This window comes from Camelina sativa, chromosome 11, assembly GCF_030686135.1.
Source record: "Camelina sativa cultivar CO46 ecotype springtype chromosome 11, ASM3068613v1".
Taxonomy (NCBI): domain Eukaryota; kingdom Viridiplantae; phylum Streptophyta; class Magnoliopsida; order Brassicales; family Brassicaceae; genus Camelina; species Camelina sativa.
Window position 1 is genome coordinate 38,694,689 of NC_141890.1, and position 21,238 is coordinate 38,715,926.

At 37.7% G+C, this 21,238-nt stretch overlaps 2 protein-coding genes across 3 annotated transcripts; one reads left to right on the plus strand and one right to left on the minus strand.

Annotated features, from left to right (window-relative positions):
* Positions 1 to 15,115: 15,115 nt before the first annotated feature.
* Positions 15,116 to 17,854, plus strand: LOC104725338 (RNA-directed DNA methylation 4-like). 2 transcript variants are annotated; one of them, XM_087474979.1, is made up of 10 exons: positions 15,116 to 15,253; positions 15,687 to 15,805; positions 15,930 to 16,010; positions 16,100 to 16,203; positions 16,304 to 16,378; positions 16,495 to 16,536; positions 16,638 to 16,771; positions 16,878 to 17,069; positions 17,154 to 17,227; positions 17,454 to 17,854. In XM_087474979.1, exons 2-10 carry the CDS (start codon positions 15,697 to 15,699, stop codon positions 17,705 to 17,707), a joined length of 1,065 nt encoding a protein of 354 aa, XP_087331105.1. In that variant the 5' UTR covers positions 15,116 to 15,253; positions 15,687 to 15,696; the 3' UTR covers positions 17,708 to 17,854. The 2 variants fall into 2 exon arrangements, with proteins under 2 accessions (XP_087331105.1, XP_087331106.1); XM_087474980.1 differs by having other exon boundaries at positions 15,118 to 15,253; positions 15,684 to 15,805.
* An 11-nt stretch (positions 17,855 to 17,865) lies between these two features.
* Positions 17,866 to 18,900, minus strand: LOC104725336 (cysteine-rich repeat secretory protein 55). The gene has a single exon (XM_010443976.3). It carries the CDS (start codon positions 18,832 to 18,834, stop codon positions 18,043 to 18,045), a length of 792 nt encoding a protein of 263 aa, XP_010442278.1. The 5' UTR covers positions 18,835 to 18,900; the 3' UTR covers positions 17,866 to 18,042.
* Positions 18,901 to 21,238: the final 2,338 nt, after the last annotated feature.

Sequence of the window (21,238 nt, forward strand, 5' to 3'; positions counted from 1 at the left end):
CCGTGGCTCGCGTCAGACTTCTCAATGTCCTCCCAACCACATATCCCCTCACTGGGATAGCTCATGACCACACATGGATCATCTCACTGCCACAAGGGCCGCCATAAAGGCCAAACAAATGTCCTAAACAGGACCGCCACCAAGGCCAAACAAATGTCCTAAACAGGACCGCCACCAAGGCCAAACAAATGTCCTAAAAAGGACCGCCACCAAGGCCAAACAAATGTCCTAAATGGAACCGTCACAAAGACCATCTGTCCCGAAAGACCGTCACAAAGACCATCTGTACCGAAGGACCGCCTAAACAGGCACTCTCGCTAAACAGGACCGCCACCAAGGCCAAACAAATGTCTTAAACAGAACCGTCACAAAGACCATCTGTCCCGAAGGACCGTCACAAAGACCATCTGTCCCGAAGGACCGCCTAAACAGGCACTCTTTTGATTCACCATTAGACTAAAGTCTTTGATTTTGTCTAGATTTTTATTTTTCTGTTTTACTCACACGCTTTTGTTTCTTTTCTCTTGTGTGTTTCAGGTATATGCCTAAGCCGCACACCAGGAAAAATCAAACAGGTCTTACCTTGAATCTTACAAACCAAGAGTTAGGAAGACTAGAGCGTGACAACAAAAAAGCAGCCAAATCAACAAAGATGGTCAACCCAATCATATTGAGACCAGATGAGGCTGGAATTTTGAGAGATCAAGAGGGTCATGTGCGCAACGAACAAGGCCAAAAACTTGATGCTGAAGGACGGGTCATTCAGGAAGAACTCGTCGTTGCGGATGAGAATGCACGTTGCGTCGATCGACGCAACCAGGAAGGCATCGACCGACGCAACGATGGCGTCGATCGATGCAATGCCAGAGCCGATGCGAAAAATGTTCAGAGGCGACGGGACGACAATGGAGAGCTTGTCAAAACTCTTGCAGACTTTAACAGACCAGATTTTTTCTATGAGAACCGCTCTGCAATTGTCCCTTCTCCATTCCCCAGGAATGATTTTGAGCTGAAGCCTGCCTACTTCGCTCTTGTTGGACAAAGGCCATTCCAGAACTTGCCGCATGAGAAGCCTCTAGACCATATTGAGCACTTTGCGGATATAGTCACCAGCATCAAGGCTAATGGAGTCACAGAGGACTATCTATATTGCAAACTCTTCCCCTACTCTCTTGTTGGGAAAGCTTCTCATTGGCTAAGGCAACTCAAACCAGGATCTCTGACAACCTGGCATGACATCAAGGTGGCATTCTTGAACTACTTCTACGATGATGTAATGTCTGATGAGCTGAGGATTAAGGTCTCCACCTTTAGACAAGGACCAGAAGAATCTTACAAAGCTGCTTGGGTAAGGTTCAAAGCATACCAGAGAGATTGTCCGCATCTTGAGTTCTCAGAGATTGTCCGTATCTTCTTCAGCGGTATTACCTGGAGGTATCAGATGGCTCTGGATGCTGCTAGTGATGGGAACTTCAAGACAAGGTACCCAGATGAGGCTGAAAAGTTGATAGAGAGATTAGCATCAAGCAATAGTACCAAGAATGCAGACTTAGAGCGGAAAAGGGCACAAGAAGGCCATGATTCAAATCAGCTAGCTTCAGTTAATGCTAAGCTAGATTCAGTTCTCAATCTTCTTGTGGGAAAGAAGTCTGTCCATTTTGCTGAAAATGTTGAGATTTTTGAGCCACAGCTAGAGACTACAGAAGAAGATGTCAACTATCTGTATGAAGCTGGGTATCAGGGTCAGAAGTTTGGAAATCAACAGAGCAACAAACCTTACAGTGGGAACTCTTCAGGCTATACTCCTAAGCCGGATTACCAGAAGGAACAGCAGAACAACAACTTTACAAGGACCTATGGTAATTCTTCTTATCAGTCTCCACCTCCACAGACTTCTGAGAGTAGAATGGAGGCTATGTTTGAGCAGATTCTTCAAGGTCAAGAGCAGTTGACAGTAACATTCAATGGGAAGACTGACAATGTCTACACTAAGCTGAACGGGAAGATCGATGCATTAAACATTCATGTCAAGAAGCTAGAGAATCAAGTTATTCAGACTCCTGGGTCTGTTAAAAGGCAAGAAGGTTTTCTCCCTGGAAGAACTGAGTCGAACCCCAAACATATTTGTAATGCAATTTTGGTGAAGGAAGAAGACAACTATCCGGTAGCTGATGTTGCATCGACCGATACAAAGCAGCATCGATCGATGCAACCACCACCCAGCGTCGATCGACACAACATCAACATCGATCGACACCCCCTGCAAACAGCTTCGGTTTCTGTTCCATTTCCACCGATCGATTCTGAAAAGCATATAAGCCTAAGGTTCCTTTTCCTAAGCCTAGGAGTTCCAAGCAGGAGATGGAAGAAGCTAGATGCAAAGCTATGATGGATAAGGTGATGATAGCGATGCCTTTGATTGATGCTGTCAAGTTTTCTCCTGGTATTAAGAGATATGTGAAGCGGATGGTCACCAATGGTTTGAGTCCTGAGGAAGGAGCTTTGCTAACCAAGGATGTCAGCTCAATTCTGTTGAATCAGCCTCCAAAGAGGAAGAAGGAGAGGAAGCAAGAAGTGGTTGTATTTAAGGAAGTAAGTGCAGTGATTCAAAGTAGGATTGCAGAGAAGTTACCAGATCCTAGAAGCTTTGTACTTGATTGCTCTATCTCTTCAGCAAGGTTTGCTCAATCTCTTTGCAATCTCGGTTCTAGTATAAACTTGATGCCACATTCTGTTGTTGTGAGACTTGGGATGACAGATTTCAAACCAACTATGATCTCTCTTATCTTAGCTGATCGGTCCAGAAGGATTCCTGAAGGTGTCTTAGAAGATATTCCAGTCAAGATTGGAGATTGATATATCATGGTTTTTAGGTGATTTTAGCCATGATATAAGTCTTATTTATAGAGTGTTTTTGGTATTTTTAGAGTCTTTTGAGTCTTTATAGGATTTAGCATGGATGGGAGCATAATGGAGCTAAATAGGAAGATTTGGAGCTTAATCAAGCATTGAGGCTGAGCTACGAAGTTGGGAGACGAATTCAGAGTATGCATCGACCGATGCTACCTTAGTGTCGATCGATGCTGGGCCAAAGAAGAAATCAGAAGTTTTTCCACAAGTTTTGAAGATTTACAAAGCTGCCCCAAAGTTTCCATATTTGTATCATTAGTCCCCATTCGTGTTTTAGGAATATATATAGGATTTTTATGGTCATTGTTTAGACCGAAGTTTTATTTTTCCTGCAACTTTTGATAGAGAAATCCCTGAGAGATTTTAGAGAGTTTTTGGAGAGAAAAATCAATACTCCTTCTAGAGAAGATTAAGAACTCCTTTTTACCTCTTTTAATATTTTAATTCAATTTATTCAGAATATGATTTTTGTTCTTGCAATTATGTCTGAGTAGATCTGCTTGTTAGGTTTAGGGTTTCTCATTAGGGATTTCATGGATTGTTAGATTGATTAATTGTTTGGATTCATTATCTTTCTTGTTCTTCACCATATGTTGTTCTTAATGCTAGATCTTTGATTAGTCATTTGGATTTAGATCTTAGGATTATTGATTGATATGAGAATATAATTGATTTTACTGACAAAAACCTTTGGTGAGCAAAATTACTTCTTGCAAAGAGATTTGATTTAGTAATTTTGTGAACTTATCTAAACTTGATTATATTGCTGGTTTTTAACTTGAGTTTTGCAAAGAGATTTGGATTTTCGGGTTTTAAAACTTAGATAATATTTGCAGTGAGAACTGATTTATTTTACAATTATTTCTAGAGTTCAAGAACAGTGCTTAATTATTGAATCATGCTTGTTTAATTAATTGATCTGATTTTTCCATGATTTCCTGAGAATTTCCCTAGGCCTAGCGTTTAATCTTTCTGAATTTACAACTCTTTTCTTTTCTGTTTTTGTATTGCTATTTAAATTACAATTTTGGTTTAGCATAATTGAAAGATTATTAAATCTATTGTGTGATCTAGAGTCCTTGTGGATATGATCCCTAAGTATTACAATTGATCTCTTAATTTGAGAGAGAAGGTCTATGGTAAATTTGAGCATTTCAGATTTTGGCGCCGTTGCCGGGGACTCTTTTGATTCACCAATAGATTAAAGTCTTTGATTTTGTCTAGATTTTTATTTTTCTATTTTACTCACACGCTTTTGTTTCTTTTCTCTTGTGTGTTTCAGGTACATGCCTAAGCCTAGCACCAGGAAAAATCCTATTGGTCCAGTTGTTAAGCTTACAAACCAAGAGTTGGGACAACTAGAGCGTGATAACACAAAAGCAGCCAAGTCAGCAAAGATGGCCAATACAATCATATTGAGACCTGATGAGGCTGGAATTTTGAGGGATCAAGAGGGTCATATGTACAACGAGCAAGGCCAGAAACTTGATGCTGAAGGACGAGTTATTCAGGAAGAACTCGTCGTGGTTGAGGATGATGCACGTGGCGTCGAGCGATGCAACGACGACATCGATCGACGCAACCAAGAGGGCATCGACCGACGCAACGTTGGCGTCGATCGATGCAATGCCAGAGCCGATGCGGAGAATGTTCAGAGGCGATGTGATAACAATGGGGAGCTTGTCAAGACTCTTGCGGACTTCAACAGACCAGACTTGTTCTATGAGAACCGCTCCGCAATTGTTCCTCCTCCATTCCCAAGGAATGATTTTGAGCTGAAGCCTGCTTACTTCGCTCTTGTTGGACAAAGACCATTCCAAAACTTGCCGCATGAGAAGCCTCTAGACCACATTGAGCACTTCGAGGATATTGTTACAAACATCAAGGTTAATGGAGTCACTGAGGACTATCTCTACTGCAAGCTTTTCCCCTACTCTCTTGCTGGGGAAGCTTCTCATTGGTTAAGACAACTCAAACCAGGATCTCTGACAACCTGGCATGACATCAAGGTGGCGTTCTTGAACTACCTTTACGATGATGCGATGTCTGATGAGCTGAGGATTAAGACAAGGACCTGTTGAATCTTACAAAGCTGCTTGGGTGAGGTTTAAGGCATATCAGAGAGACTGTCTGCATCATGGGTTCTCAGAGGTTCAGTTGATTAGTATCTTCTTCAGCGGGATTGACTGGAGGTATCAGATGGCTTTGGATGGTGCTAGTGATGGAAACTTCAAGACAAGGTACCCATATGAGGCTGAAAAGTTGATAGAGAGGCTAGCATCAAGCAACAATACCAAGAATGCAGACTTAGAGCGGAGAAGAGCACATGAAGGCAATGGTTCAAATCAGTTCGCTGCGGTGAATGCTAAGCTGGATACAGTCCACAATCTTCTTGTGGGAAAGAAGTCTGTTCATTTTGCTAAAGATGCTGAGACTTTTGAGCCAAAGCCAGAGATTACAGAAAATGTCAACTATGTGTATGGAGCTGGGTATCAAAATCAGAGATTTGGTCAGAAGAATTCATCGTAGACTAGGACGGATGAATCTCTTACTCAACAAATCCTCTAGCTGCTTCTTCAGCTTAGCCATCTCTGCTGGAGCCATTATGTAAGGAGTCTTGGATAACCACATCGTCCCTAGTTCCAGTTCAATCGTAAAAGGATCAGACCGAGATGGTGGTAACCCCTGCAACGACTGGAACACATCCTCAAACTCCTCTACAACCAGGATACCGCTAACCGTAGACTTCCCCACTGACTCTAGCATAAATATGGTAACCAAATAAGCCTCACGGCCCTTCTCGATCATCTTCCCAGCCTGAATGGCCAAGATCACGAGACTCCATAAAGTCGGTCTAATACCCTAAAAACCAACTTCCGTCCTGGATGCTCAAACTCCACTCTACCCCGATGACAATCCAAATGCACCATGTGCCGATGCAACCAATCCATCCCGAGAATCACATCATACAACTCCACTGGACTGATAAGCAAATCCGCTGGCCACAACTCCACTGGACTGAATATCAATTCCTCTGGCCCGTCCAATAACCCTCAGGAACTTGCCTCCCGCAACTCTGACAACTCCTGTACGCTCCCCAGAATCCCCTCTAATTCTCGTGCTTTCTGCACACTCTGTAGTGATGAAGCTATGAGAAGCTCCAGAATCAAACATAACATGGGACTTAAACCCGCCCACCAACAAGGTCCCTACACAAACCTCATGTGTTGAGAACATAACACTTTGTCACAAGAAAACATAAAATCTGAACTTACTAAGAATTCACAAAGACAAAGTACCAGAAATTATACATGTGATCGCCCCGACACTGGTTCCACCAGTCTCTGCAGTCGTGTAAACCCGTGGCGCCTGCTCAATCTGTGCCACCTGCTGCCCTCCCGGCTGCACCTGCTGCAACGCCGCCACTGCTACCGGTTGCAACTTGGGACACAAGGGCCTAATATGCCCTGACTCCCTGCAATGATAGCATACACGAGCCGCTGTCGTCGGAGCACTCCTCTTGGGACAGCTAGCAATCTTCTGATCCTTGCTTCCACACCTGAAGCAACTCACACCACTCGACGTCTGCATAGCCTCCCACCTTCTCTTGGTTCCCTGCACAGGCTTACCGGCCCTGCTAGAACCACCCTGCTGTTGAGCCCTACTAGGCTGAACTGGTGGACTAACCGCCACTGATTGTGCCCGGATATCCTCCTCAATCCCTGTTGTAGTCTCAACCAGCTCCGCACGCGTAGCATAACTCCGCCCTCTACAGTGAACACTCAAATCACCACATAGGGCCCTCAAAAACCTCCTGATTTGAGCCTCCTCAGACTCCATAGCCCGACCCCCATAACATAGAAGTCGACTGAACTCCAAGTCCAGCTCCCGCACTGACCGCGTCCCCTGAGACAACTGAAGGAACTGCACCTCCAACCGGTCCAATGCCTCTCTTGGAAAGTACTTGCGGTTGAACTCCCCCACGAAGTCAACCCAAGTCATCTCCCACTACACTCTCCTAGCAGCCACTGATCTCCACCACAACTCAGCATCACCAATCAAATGGTGGACCCCTATGTCCACCCAGAACTCCTCAGGACATCTCAGAGTATGGAAGTTACGTTCCACACTCGTCCTCCACGCATCTGCAGCAGTAGGATCTGTACCACCCGAAAACTGTGCAGTCACGAGAAGCTTCATCTCCTTGAGCATAGACAAATAACGTCCATGTGCTCCTGCATCCGCAGCCACTGGCTGCCGCTCCTCCGCCACCACTGGTAGCACAACCTGAGCCTGAGCCGGTACCACTGCTGGCAACCGCTCTAACAAGAGTGCTAGCAAATCCATAAAGTCAGCACCAGGGACTCCACCCGCTGAGCCTCCCATACCCGGGACCCTAGCATCACTGACCACTGGAGCATCAACACCGCCCCCTCCGGCCACACTCATGGAATCCTCCTGGACACCCTACGACTCGCCAACACTCTAAAGCTGTCACACTCTGTTCCTCGGTCTCACTAACCACTGGGACTCTGCCCCTACCATGACCACGTCCGCGTCCACAACCACGTCCGTGTCCACGACCCCGACCACGACCAGCAACAGCATCCACTCTAACCATTTGCACTACCATGAACAGAAGGCTAAGCACACAATTAACAAACACAAAATATATATATACTCACCGTGGAATCATACAGTAGGCTCGAAGAGGATGTTTTAGGACTCTATGCCACACACAATTGACTAACTCACATAATCAATCAAGACATGAAAATCCCAAACATCACAACAGAAACCTAGTGAACCCAAACCTAGAACCGTAAGGGCTCTGATACCAAACTGAAACGACCCGACCCGTTTTTTTTTGATTAATAATAAATAAATAAAAATAATAATAATAATATATAAACTACAACTAGTGGTCTCATACCCACTAGCCACCTAACCATAATCACAACCAAACAACGGAATAACCAATACCAATATCCAAAACAATATCCAATAATAAACCAAACAACAATAATCATAGAACCAGCAACCTAACAATGTTCTAATGACCCAACTCTAGCAGCCTAGCAATGCCAGACAACATCCCATCGAGTCCCTAGAACATCCTCCTCTTCATTGCCTTGATTGCACGATCACACTTTGCCTTTACCTGCACCACAAACACAAATTGCAATGCATGAGTATTTTATAAACACTCAGTAAGACAATCCTCCCATCTATTGGGCTATACACACAAGCAATAGAGACATCTCTAACCATCAACCAAACAATCAACAAACACAAATAACAAACCAGGACTCTGCATCGACCGACACCAACATGCATCGACCGACACCACATGGGGATGCATCGACCGACACAAGGGATGCATCGACCTATGCAAGTTACACATGCATCAACCGACACTCGCGCTGCAACGACCGACGCATGCTCGACATAACACGAAAACCCTAGGTTTTACGCGCCATCCTCGCACTTGCATCGACCGACGCACAAAGTGCATCGACCGGTGCAACATGCCGAGCATCGTGTTCCCCGAAGTTTCTCGCCGGATCTTTGTTCCGGCAACCACAAAACTTGATCCCAAGCCACAAGAAAGATTCCTAACGTCCTAAATAACCATCTAACAAGCCTAACAACACATAAACAAGCAGATCAGAGAAGCTCTAGCTTAGATAAGCCATGGTCCTGCACTTACCTTTGCCACAGAAGAATCTGAACCTCAAACACGCAATAGAACACTCCTAGCAAGCTCCTACAACGTTCTAAGCCTTAGATCTCACCAGGAAATGCCAAAAACCCACATAAATCACCAAGAACACCAAGAACACTCTTTCTCTCCTTTGTTTCTCTCAATAACGGCCAAAGTCGACTAATGAGACAAAAGAATCGACTTAAGGGTTTTTCTCTTCCTTTTGCCCAAAACGCAGCGTTTCACTTAAGTCAAAACGCATAATACTGAACCTGCATCGACCGATGCAATCCCCAAACCGGAATTTCGGTTCGCAGATGTTACAAGGTTTCTTGAACCAACAATTATAGTGATTAAAGAAACTATGCAAAATCGAAAATAAATAGACATATAATAGTTGGCTTAATGTGTTTATATAGATATATTTCTAGGTGGTGGTAAATATATTTGTAATATAAAATATACTTAGGTGTAAAAATATACACCTAATAGTTGGATTAAATAGGCTGATCAAACACAAGCTTACAACAAACATATATAGATATATTGGAAAGCCATAAACCGTTTTTGATAGATCCATAGGAGCTCAGAGACAGAGGCTGCATTATGATGTGTAAAAGACACTTCCACAAATACATTGGGAAATTTAACATTAGTTACTATCAAAAGATTTTAAGACGCCGGAAAAAGGCTTTTAGTTTCATTGGTTGCCGGAGCATGCCACTTTGAGATAGCTAAAAGACGTGAACATGTTCTCTCCACACATGAGGAGGGCAGAGCGAAGGTTCTCTCTATGGTGGAGGAGGTTGAACGCATGCAAGGTTATCTCCACAAGTGAGGAAGGCGGAGCCAAGGTTCTCTTCATGGTGGAGGAGGTTGGACGCAAGATTCTCTCCATAAACGAAGTGGGCAGAGCCGAGGTTTTCTCCATGGTTGGTCATACACTATTGTGATGATACATCATTGATTATTATACTATGTTCGAGAAGTTTCTTGTAACCAACAATTTTAGTGATTAAATAAACTATGCAAAAGTAAAAATAAATAGACATATAATAGTTGGCTTAATTTGTTTATATAGATATTTTTCTAGGTGGTGTTAAAGAATATATTTGTAACATTCATTATACTTAGATGTAAAAAATACACTTTTAATGGTAACATATATCAAAAATTTGTAAATTGAAAATTTATAAATAACATACAAAAAATTTTAATATTTTTTTGTTAAATTTAATTTTATTTATAACATTTTAAAACCCGCACGTCGGGTGGGTCCTTATCTATTATATATATATTTCATAAAATTTGAAATTATAACATTATTTACTTATTTTTAATTTTAAGTTATTAATTCTACAAAAAAATAGAAATGTGATTAAAGAAAATATACAGTTAATTATTAATTATAAATTTTGTAAATACTCACTTCTATATAAACATAGATTATCTCATACTTTTCATCTAACAAAATAATTTATTCAAAAATATTGCTTTCAACTTTGTTATATTGGTAAAACTTTTTTAATGGAAAGGTAAAATTTTCATATTTTTTAAACCAAACTTTTCTCCTACTTTCACTTTTTTCAGTTTGTAATAGGTAAGATTAATATATTGACCTAAAAAAAGATTAATATATGAGTCTTCTTTTTCGAATACTGTATTTTAAAAGTTAATTAGTATTTTTAGATTATTTTATTTAATTTATCTTTTCACCTTTGAATTATTTGGAATTCATATATTATCGTGTTTATAATTTTCTATTATTTCTTTATTTATGACAAATTAATTTTCTTCTATTTTTTCAACCTTGATTGGTTGTCATAGACCATTTTTGTGCAACCATAGTTGTTACCATTCCTTCAATTCCAAAGGGAGATAAAAAGTAGAAGCTCATCAACCTAATGGTTAGATAAAATAGGCTAATCAATCACAAGCTTACAACAAACATAAATAGATAGATTGGAAAAACATAAATTGTTGTTGATAGATCCATAGGAGTTCAGAGACTGTGACACCCTGGTTTACGGATAGGTTTAAAAGAATTGATTTGGTCATCAAAGTCACCAAAGTGCATTTATCTTTTCGATCAAGTGTCCTGAGAGAAATCCTGAGTTAAGCGTGCTTTAGCTGGAGTATTTTCAGGATGGATGACCTTTCGGGAAGTGATTGTCGAAACTGTGCGAGTGAGGACAAAACGTAGGAAAAAATCATATGGTGATTTATAGGGGTAAGTATTTAAAGCCTCTTGGACGTAATAAAGCGGCCGTCGTATATGGGTGGGTCAGAAGTAGACGTGGGACCCACTGAGGAAGGTGGGCCATGGACTGGGTGTGGACATGGGGCTCACTAAGCAAGGTGGCAGTCGGGGCGTTCCAGAGACAAAGGCTATATCATGGTTTGTCAAAGACACTTTCACGAATACATAGTAAAATTTAACATTAGTTACTATCAAAAGTTTTTATGACGTTAGAAAAGGATCTTTAGTTTCATTGGTTGTCGGAGCAAGCCATTTTGAGATAGCTAAAAAACGTGAATATGTTCTCTCTACATATGAGGGGGCAGAGCCGAGGTTTTCTCTATGGTGGAGGAGGTTGGACGCAAGATTATCTTTCCAAGGGAGGAAGATGGAGGAGGTTGGACGCAAGGTTCTCTGCATAAAGGAGGAGGGAGGAGCCAATGTTCTCTCCATGGTTGGTCATACACTATTGTGATGTTACATCATTTATTAGTATACTATGTAATATACATTTTTGAGCCAATAATTTTAGTAATTAAAAAAACTATGCCAAAGGGAAAGTAAAAAAGACATATAATATGTTTTTAATGATAACATACATAAAAAATTTGTAAATGAATATAAATCAGTATATTATAGTAAAAATAAAACTTCTAAATAACGTTAGTTTATAATATTAATTAAAAGAAAAAAGTGACACGTTGTCCGATGAACCAAGAGATATCAATTAGGTGGGGGAGATTAGATAAAATAGGATATAATAGTTATATAATTGGCATATAAGTAAAATTTTATATACTTATTATTAATCATATTTCTATTAAACTAAAAAATTGTAAAATATCTAGCGTTTTAAAGTATCTCCATCGAACATATTTGATAGAGGGTCACAAAAATAAAATAAAATTTAAAAATGAAAAAAAGATAGAGAGATGAAAAAAGTGTCTCTCCCAAAAACTGTTAAGATACAGAGTCTACGGTTGTCATTATTTGATTGGTTGGATAAACTAAAAAATAATTAAATAATTAAATAATTAAATTAAATTAAAAATATATATATATATTTTTTTTTGACATCTAAGTTGTTATATAACCTACGTCATTTACAATTTCATATTTTGGTTCACATAGTGAAAACAAAACCCATTTAGTACATGAGGATGCAAAATAGAGTAGGTTAACGACTCAGGACAAAAAAATCTTAAACTGCTTTATCCAAATCAATATAATGAATGGGATAATGTCGATTATTGTCGTTGGGTTCAGGAAACCGGTTCGGGTAATGAACCAGGTCGTTAAGGAGGTTTGAAAGTAGACCAGAAATATGTCGGTTTGGTTTGTGTTTCTTTACAAGGAGGCAATTTTTTAAAATAGGAAAAGTGTTGCAAATCCTAAACCTAAACTGGAATAGAGAGGTTTCAAGGATTTATATAAAAGAAAGCAAATGTTCCCAATTCAAAATCATTAACATAAAAAAATAGGGAGAGACAAGTTAGAGAAATAAAATTTTCATGTTTCGGTTAGTTAGATTTCTTATTATGCCTGGCATTCGAGTATGATACAAGACTCGGTGGTGAGACTTGTACTGGGATAGAGATGATGGCTTCCCAAGCTGTCGGCCGCTTCTCTCTTGTGAAGGAAAGATGGTCGTTGATGTAGATCTGACAAGATGGCGGTCGCTTCTCTCGTGTGGGATCGGTAAAAAGGGAAGTGTTGGCGGAATGAAGTACACCACAGAGATGTGATTTGTCTTTGATACAGTACACGATCTCATCCTTGTGGAGTCTCACACACAAGACAAAGAAAAAGCTTATTCTCTCAAGAACACTTAAAGAGAAAAAGTAAGAAAATTCAACGTTTTATTAATATCAAAGGTGAAAATTCGTACAACTGCTGCAGGGAGACTTTATAAGAGTCCTTCAGCTAGCCCTAAGGCCGAAATAAATGTAAAAATAATGCAACAAAGGAAAGAAATAAAAGCAATCCCAAAACCATTGTTTTATTTAAAGAAAATACTAAAGTAGACTTGATCCCTCTTGGTGAGCACGTCTTCTAGCCGTTGTTGGGGTTTGTTGGACCTGCAAGGATTGAAAATATTGATTAGGACTTACCTGGATGCGATCTAGGCCCAATTGATGTTCTTTGAATCACTTCTTGTACTACTCGATGTACTACTTCATGGTTCTTTTCTTGTACTTGTTTGTTGGCTTGTTTCTTGAAGTAGGGGTCTTCCTGGAGTTCCTCAAGAGTATCTTGACCAGTCTCTTGATGCTCCTCCATGTCCTCTATGTCTTGGTCTTGATTTCACTATCTTGATCGCTCTCGGAGGTGAAGCTTGTATCACACGTCTCTTGCAGCTCCAATGTCTTCTCTTGGCTTCTTAGGGTTCCTTGACCTGGCCAAAGAGGTTTCATACCTGGGGAACTGGTTTGATCAAGACTCATTTGGGTGAAGGCTTCAACAAGTTCTTCATCAGCAATGTGATCATATCCGTTGTGGCGGCATGATGGTAGTACAAACCAGTTGACGTCCTTCATCTCTAGGGCGCTTACGATGTCTTGAACAGCTAGGTTAAACCTCTTACTTAACTGTTTAGTCTTTGATCATGTCATAGGGCCTTCTCGTACTTCTAGTACAAGATCTGGTTCAACGGTTTGGATGGTAGGATCGATGTCCGTATTAGGGTACCCGTTCGGGTTAAAGTCCGGATATTTCGGATTTTCGGATATTTCAGTAAAGGGGTTCTAGACCCATTCAGTTATTTCTAATATTTGGGTTAGATTTCGGATAAACACCCATTGGATTCGGATCGGGTTCGGGTTTTATCCAACACCCGAAATATATTTTAGATTAGGATTTGGTTTTTATTATTTACATCTTAACCTTAACAAAATACTCGAATTTAATCCGAATTCTAAACGAATCTGAATTTAAATCTCTCCGACTCCGATATTAAAAATGCAGAAAAGATATGACAAACACGTTTTTTGTTGAAAATATGCTATTTGTTTTGCATTTTTTTTTTATTATATATATTTTTAATATGTAGAAACAATATTTTGGTATCTAGAATTCATGAGTGTGAAATAAAAAAATGCAATTAAGTCTCTATAAAATAAGTAAAATCTCTCATATCTAAAATTTAAAAAAAAAAAAAAAAAAACAAGTTAGGCCTATTAATATATAAATATTTGAGGTTTTAGTATTAGCTTAAAAGATTACAATGGCAAAATAGTTAGGATGCACCCACTAAATGCTTTAGGACATGTGTGCAAATCCCAGACCTATTTCTTTTTGTTTTTGTTGTCAAGGTTGTTTTTACGCTCGCGTAGGTGAATACGCTTCAAGTTGTCTTGTTTCTTTCGAAGGTACTTAGAGAAAACACTTTTTCATTTGTAGTCACATTTATTTGGTGTATAAAAGAATTATCTCAGATTTTGAAAATCGTCATAGCTGCTTTATCTTATTTTAATAGTATATATCCTCGATCTGATCTCAATTCTTATTAATTTGCTCCCAGAACGAACATGTTTGATCTACAAGATAAGACATATTTATGGGCTATATATAATCATTCTATAATAGTCGAAATGGCAAGGATAAGAGCAAACAACCCTCAAGGTAAGGATAATATGATCTAAAAACACATTGAGTACATTGCATTTTCTACTTTCTATGCTATTTTTTTTTAAAAGTGAAAAAATAGAAATATGCATTTGATAAACCTTCTTCTTTAATTTAGAGTTATTCTAATTTAGAGTACAAATAGAGTAATATATTAAAAATGGTCATACGTTCAAATTATATATATGAGGGGTTTGTGATTTCAAAAAAACTATGGTAACAAACGGGTGTTTCATTAATACGTTCATTCCAAAGTTAAATCTTTTTCTTTTTGAGATAAAATTTGCAAGCCGAGTGGAAAATACAAATGTTATAAATGTCTTTTATATATATATATATATATTTTTTTTTGGTCACCAAATGTTGCAAATCTCTATAACAATAACAACACAACATATTATTTTACAAATTTATTGAACATTAAATCAATATGTTCGTTTGAATAAAATGATTCAGAAGACAAGACTTTTAGCGGATCCGACCACTCATTCGATTTCTGGCCGAGCTCAATCCGGTTTATCTGATGGTGGAATTCAATCCGGTCGATCAGAAAATTATGGAAAACCGAACAACAATCTAAAACGGCGCCGTTTCTTTTGCAGTCTGTGTAATAAAAACAACGCAGCTAAATAAATTCTTCGACCTCTCCCACTCCCACCATTAGCATTAGGGCTCTCTCTAAATTTATCAGTCTCTTTGTATCTGTCATCGATCTTCCGCAGAGCTCAACTCGAATCAATCAATCAAGCCTAATCAAATACCTCAACGAAAAGAGGGTAAGTTTCTCTTCTCTCTCTACCTGATTCTTCAAGTAAATTTCAAAAGTTGAGACCTCCATGAGCTGTCTATAACAACGATTCCAACTTAATCTAGCTGCTTCTACAGTGCTGAATTGTGGGTTTTTTTTGTTAGCTGTTTTTATAGAGAGTAGTGTTCGTTTCTAACTGATGAAGCGATAAAAGCATCAATCTTTTTGTGTGTCTGCGATTACTAACACTGTACAATGGAAGTTGGAACCTTTGACCTTGTTTTCTTTAAAATTGCCAATTGAGTCGTAACTCGTAACCAAAGTGGCACAGTGAGATTGTTCTTGGTTTAAACCTGAGTGTGGATGGTTTCTCTTTCCATATGAGTTTATGTATCTCCAGATCCCTTTCTAAGCGAATGATATTTATAGTAGTTGAGTTTTGGTTTCTTTATGTTTAGCAGCGGTTTCACTATGGATGCGGTGGGTGAAGGTTCTTCTACTCAAAAGAATGAGGTAGGAGAGAAGCCTGTGATTGTTAGAGTTAAGCGAAAAGTTGGACAGTCTTTGCTCGATGCTTTCTGTAAGTTTCGTCTCTCTTTGTCTCTCTTTGCTCTATGTGCTCTGTTTTGATCTTTTGGTAGTGGAGCTCTCTGTTTGTAGCTATTGTGTGGACGGTAAAAAACTGATATTGTTTTGGCATTTAGGGTTGGAGATAAATGAAAGACCACTCAAACGGCAGACTCTGGCTTTATCACAGCTTTCTATTTCAAATTCAGGAGAGAGAGGTAAATTCTATATTTATCTCTGGATCTTTGTGCTTATGTGATTATGGTTAGGACTCAGTGAAACTTCAGTATTGTTTATGTGGATATAGGTTCTTCTGTGTCAGAGGACGTGAAACCGAAGAAGGTTCTAGTGCGGCATTTGGAGACAGTCACGGACTCTGAGACCACGGCTGACATTGTCCATTCTTTCTTTGTCAGTGAATTTTCTTATTCTGGTTGAGTTACAAACCCTGTATACTGTTGTTGTTGTTGTTGTTTGTATGTTTTGATAGTCATCATTTTGTGTTTTGCAGGAGTCTGATCTTAATGACAAAAGTGGCAGTAAAGGAAAGTTTGAGGAGCGGAAAATTTCTTTCAAGAAAGACAATGTACATTGTTTCATTTTTTGTTTTTGTTTTCAGGACTCTTAGTCCTAATTCCAGATTCTCGATCTCTTGACCTTTGTTCGTATAATGGCTTCATTCCTTTTCGTTTTTGCCTGTAGAGAAAGGAACAGCGCCTGACCAAAGCTGTACAACAGCAACAGGTATCTGCCTATTAATCAAACAGTTTTTCTGAGATAAACATCTTAGGAGAAGATCTAATACCATTTTAGATAACTAACTTGAGACTTCGGTAATAATTTAGATTGCTGCAGAGAATGCTCGGTTTGAGCAGATATGGCGGAGTAGGAATGGAAACACGGAAGGCATCCATGATAGGTGTCATTTCTATGACGTTCTTCGTGTTGATACTGAAGAAAGACGAGACACTGCACAAGAGTAAGTTCCCTAGTAATGTGCATTTGTACTTGAGATCTCAGATTCAGAAGTAGTTAAGCTGTAGTTGAAGAATCACGGTACTTAAATTTGCACTCTTGTTCTGTAGGGTTACTTCCTTGGAGGACCAGAAAATGCTCGCTAGTTTCTTGCCTCTTCTCAGAGAGTGTATTCCAACAGCAGCTGAAGAGATTGAGGCTGATATTCATTCTAGTCGCACTGAAGAATATGTTTATGACTATTATGCTGTGAACGAAGAGATGGATGTCAGCAAAGATAGTTGCAAGAGCCAGTTTCCTCTGTGCGTATTCGTTTTCCCTAGGACTACTTCACTTTGTCTCTTGTGTCACGTGCTAATATGAGTTGTTGGGTCTTTTTTTTTCAGTGTCATAGTCGAGGATGAAGATGACTTCTGCGATAAACCTGATGAATCAGACTACGACTCTGATGATTCAAATGGTACACTTTTCAACCACCCATATGTTCATTTAACTAGAATTTCGTAGTTCTGGTTCTGTGGCGTTTGCTTTTTCAGCGCTCTTGATATCTTTTTTTTATTATGAGTTAAAACATTGAGTAGTTATCACTGGCATTGTTGAGCATTGATGGTTGTGTACTGTGACATAGAAACCGGAAGTCAAAGAAATAAGTAATACTTACTTTTTTAAAAATTTGCGTGACTCAGCTGAAGAGCACCCAAAGAACGATTACCCAGATGAGATCTCTGAAGACGAGGAGGAAGAAAAAAAAGAAGAAGAAGATGATGATGATGAAACAGATGAAGAAAAGAGTGAAGCCTCTGATGAATCAGAAGACGAGGAGACTGCAGAAAGACATGTGAGAAGGGTCCTTGGAGACGACGAGTTTGATGATTATGAAGATTATGGAGAGGATGCAGATGGTTATGGGGACAGCGATGAGGAGTTCGAGTCTAGTTAATGGTCTTACCGATGAGTTTTGTGTACATAATGAAGATTATGCTTGTGTTACATTCTGATTAAGAGACAGTGAAGACCATTAGTGTAAGGCTGTGGAACAAAATTGTGCCTCCACTTTTAAACAAACGTAACCAAAAGTTGACACCTCCACGTCTGATCAATCATGAAATTAGATGGTGATATTGTTTATATTAATAGGGATGACATATTTCTTTAGGATAAAGAAATTAAACATACAGTATAGGATCCAATTACTTGTTTACATCTTATAGAAGAAACAAAGGAAAGAGCCTATACTCTTTGGAATCAGACTTATTCTTGTATTAGACTTTGTGACTATGGAGAGAGACGAACAGAGGAAATTTTACCAACACTAGGACCGGTTTTAGCCGGATCAAGAGGGAAGTAAAAAGGATAAAACTCGTACCGGACATAGCAACTACTATACAAAACACGACAACCCTTCTTGTTGTGGCAAGTTGTCATGAAGCTCCCGACAGCAGTCGCAAAGCACTGAGCGCAATCCAACTCGGATAAGTCCCTCGTGCATTGGACCAAACCGTTTAGTGTCGCAAAAGGTGTCAGCTTTGTCTTACCTTTACCTAAACCTTCACTCTTAGGCAAGACGGCCTCAGACCTTATTTTGTCAAAGAGTGCCCCAAGCTCATTATCGAACGTTTTGGGATCGGTTTCGGTTACATTAGCAACGTTGTAATATATAAGACCAGCGCCCGTATCAAGTTTCCCTATGAAATTCTCTTGGCTGTAACGTAAGAAGCAGAAGTCGTACAAGATCCTTGAGTCGGATTGGTTAGGACAGACTTCGCGGATTTTCTTGGCCGCGTCTTGGATGCACGTCGAGCAATCGGTCTTGCTGATGTCTCCTCTACATTGAGCAAGTCCATAAACTTTCTCTTTGTCGTTGTAACTTGAGGAAGTTGTGGTCATGAAACCTTGCGAAGGAGTCTTTGAGACAAGGGTAGCGAGAAGAGAATCGATGTTCTTGGAGACTTTGCTGCTTGCTGAGATGTTTGAATTTTTGTTGCAAAGATCCCATATTGAATCTGCTGCTCTGCAGCTACATACAATAGCCAATAGAAGGAAACACTTCACAACTAATGTCTTCATTATTATTTTTAATAAAATTTATACTTTCTTTTGAGGGTTATCTCGTGACTTGTGTTCACTATAAGGATTGAGTCTTATATTTATAACCAAAATGTTATCTATTCTAGAACGTGATATCTATAGAAGTCGGTCAAAATGCACATATAATCAGCAAGTGGAAATTATTGTTTATGAATTTAAAAGAATATACAAAATTTAATTTGTTGACCGAGTAGACTCTATATGCAGCCAAAAACTTGTGAGTTATGTGACCAATCAAATCATGAGATAAACATTATAGTTTGGTCAACTTAACCTTTGCCCTCTCACTAGACTTTGGTGTTTTGTATGTGTGACAAATAAGATTTTTAGATAGGAAAAGATAAATAACTTAGGTGGAAGATTCCAAAATGGCATCACATGGGGGTCAAAATGAATGGAGCAGAAATTGTTGACTGTAGGGTAGTATGTTATTGCTTCTTTTATATATTCAAAACGTCTACGTTAACGCCAAAGTGGCGCAACATCGACCACTTCTCGCTTTAAAAAGTCTTTCATGTGATGATAAGCCCATCTCCAACCCACCTCTATATTTACTTTTTAATGTACTCCAACCCATCTTTATTTCTAAAAGATTTCTATTTTTTCCTTTATAATAGAATTGAACTTTTTTATTTATAAAATGGTCTTTCAACTTTTAAAACTTTTATATTTATGATCAAAATAATTAAAATATATATTTAAATAGTCTAATTCCTATGTTTTATTATTTTAAACGATGCAATATATTTCTTTTAATAAATATGATATTTAAATAATATTTATGAATATTAAAAATTTAAATAATATCATAATTTTATGAAAGTTTTATAAAATAAATGGGTTAGTTTGCAAATTTTATAAATAAAAGGTATTAATAGTAAAATAAAAAAAGGAATCTCTACGGAATATTCCTTTTTAGAGGAAAAAATAGAGGTATCCATTAGAGCAAAAGTCACTTTTATTATAAAGTTCCTTTATTTTAAAGATAAAAATAGGGAAAACCATTAGAGATGGTCTAATAAACAATATCCCTACATTTGTATGATGATAGTTCTATTTTACTGAGATAAGTGCAGTTTTAATATGTTTTCAAGAAATTAATTTTATAGTACGTTCATTATTTAAAATTGTGAAATTGACACTGTAGCAATGTTTATTGTAGCATACTAGGATTTCACTCGTCGTACACCGCGAGGCTAAATTATAATTTATTGTATTTTAAATAATAATTTTTAATTTGTTTAATTTTCAAATTCTCAATTAACTAACTTTTGTCTAATTAATTTAGAATTTCTTTTTCTTCTTCTTACGTTTTATAAAGTTTATAACCTAATTATATTAAATTTTTTATTTGATATAATATAAAATTTTAGATTTGTTTTGTTCTCTAGAATTAAATAGATGTATATGCCTATATAGTATGTTAGTGTATATTTTTATGTGTAATTAATTTTTTTTTTTGGAATATTAAGAATGTGTTATAATATGTGTAGTATTTTGTAGTACATATACTAAATAATTTATAAGTTAATTTTCAAAACTATGATTAAAATCTATAATATATATGAGGTAAACTAATAGTTCTAGTTTTGGAAAATTATTTAGGATGAGAAATCATGTTTTCAAAAATAGAAACTTAATATTAATTAACTAAATGAAAAAAATAATAATAATTAATGCTAATGGCATGCTTGTAAATAGGTATGAACTTCAGGATTTATTTCATAAATGTCTCAAAAATATATATATATATATATATATATATATTTCATATTCTTTATATTTAGTTACTTAAATACTTGATACAAAAAATCTATGTTTTTCTTTATAATTTGATATGCATTTTTTTTAATGATTTTATTTGAAAATATTAAATATTTTTTATAGTTTATATATCTGTACAGACTTCTAATGTGTACAGATGTCTGTACACATTGTAATGTAAGTTTGTACACATTATTGAAGGTATAGATGTCTGTTTGTACACATTAATGTAAGTTTATACACATTATTGAAGGTATAGATGTCTGTTTGTTTGAAAATATAGAAGTTTGTTTAATTCTTAAACTTTCATATATCTGTACAGATGTTTGTACCACAATAGTTTTGTACAAATTACATATGTACACATTATTATGTGTACAGACATATGTACAAAACCATTGTATATATCACTTTTGATATAAAATATATTTGAAATAACTAAAACAAAATGCATATAAAATTATATAAAAAAACATAGTATTTTTGTATTTAAAAAAAATTTTTAAAAAAAATTTACATTATCAAATATCTGAATAACTAGTCATGGGGTGTTTAAAAAAAACAAAAAATGCTACAGTGACACCGATTCTCCACTCTCACTCACAATTCTTCTATCTCA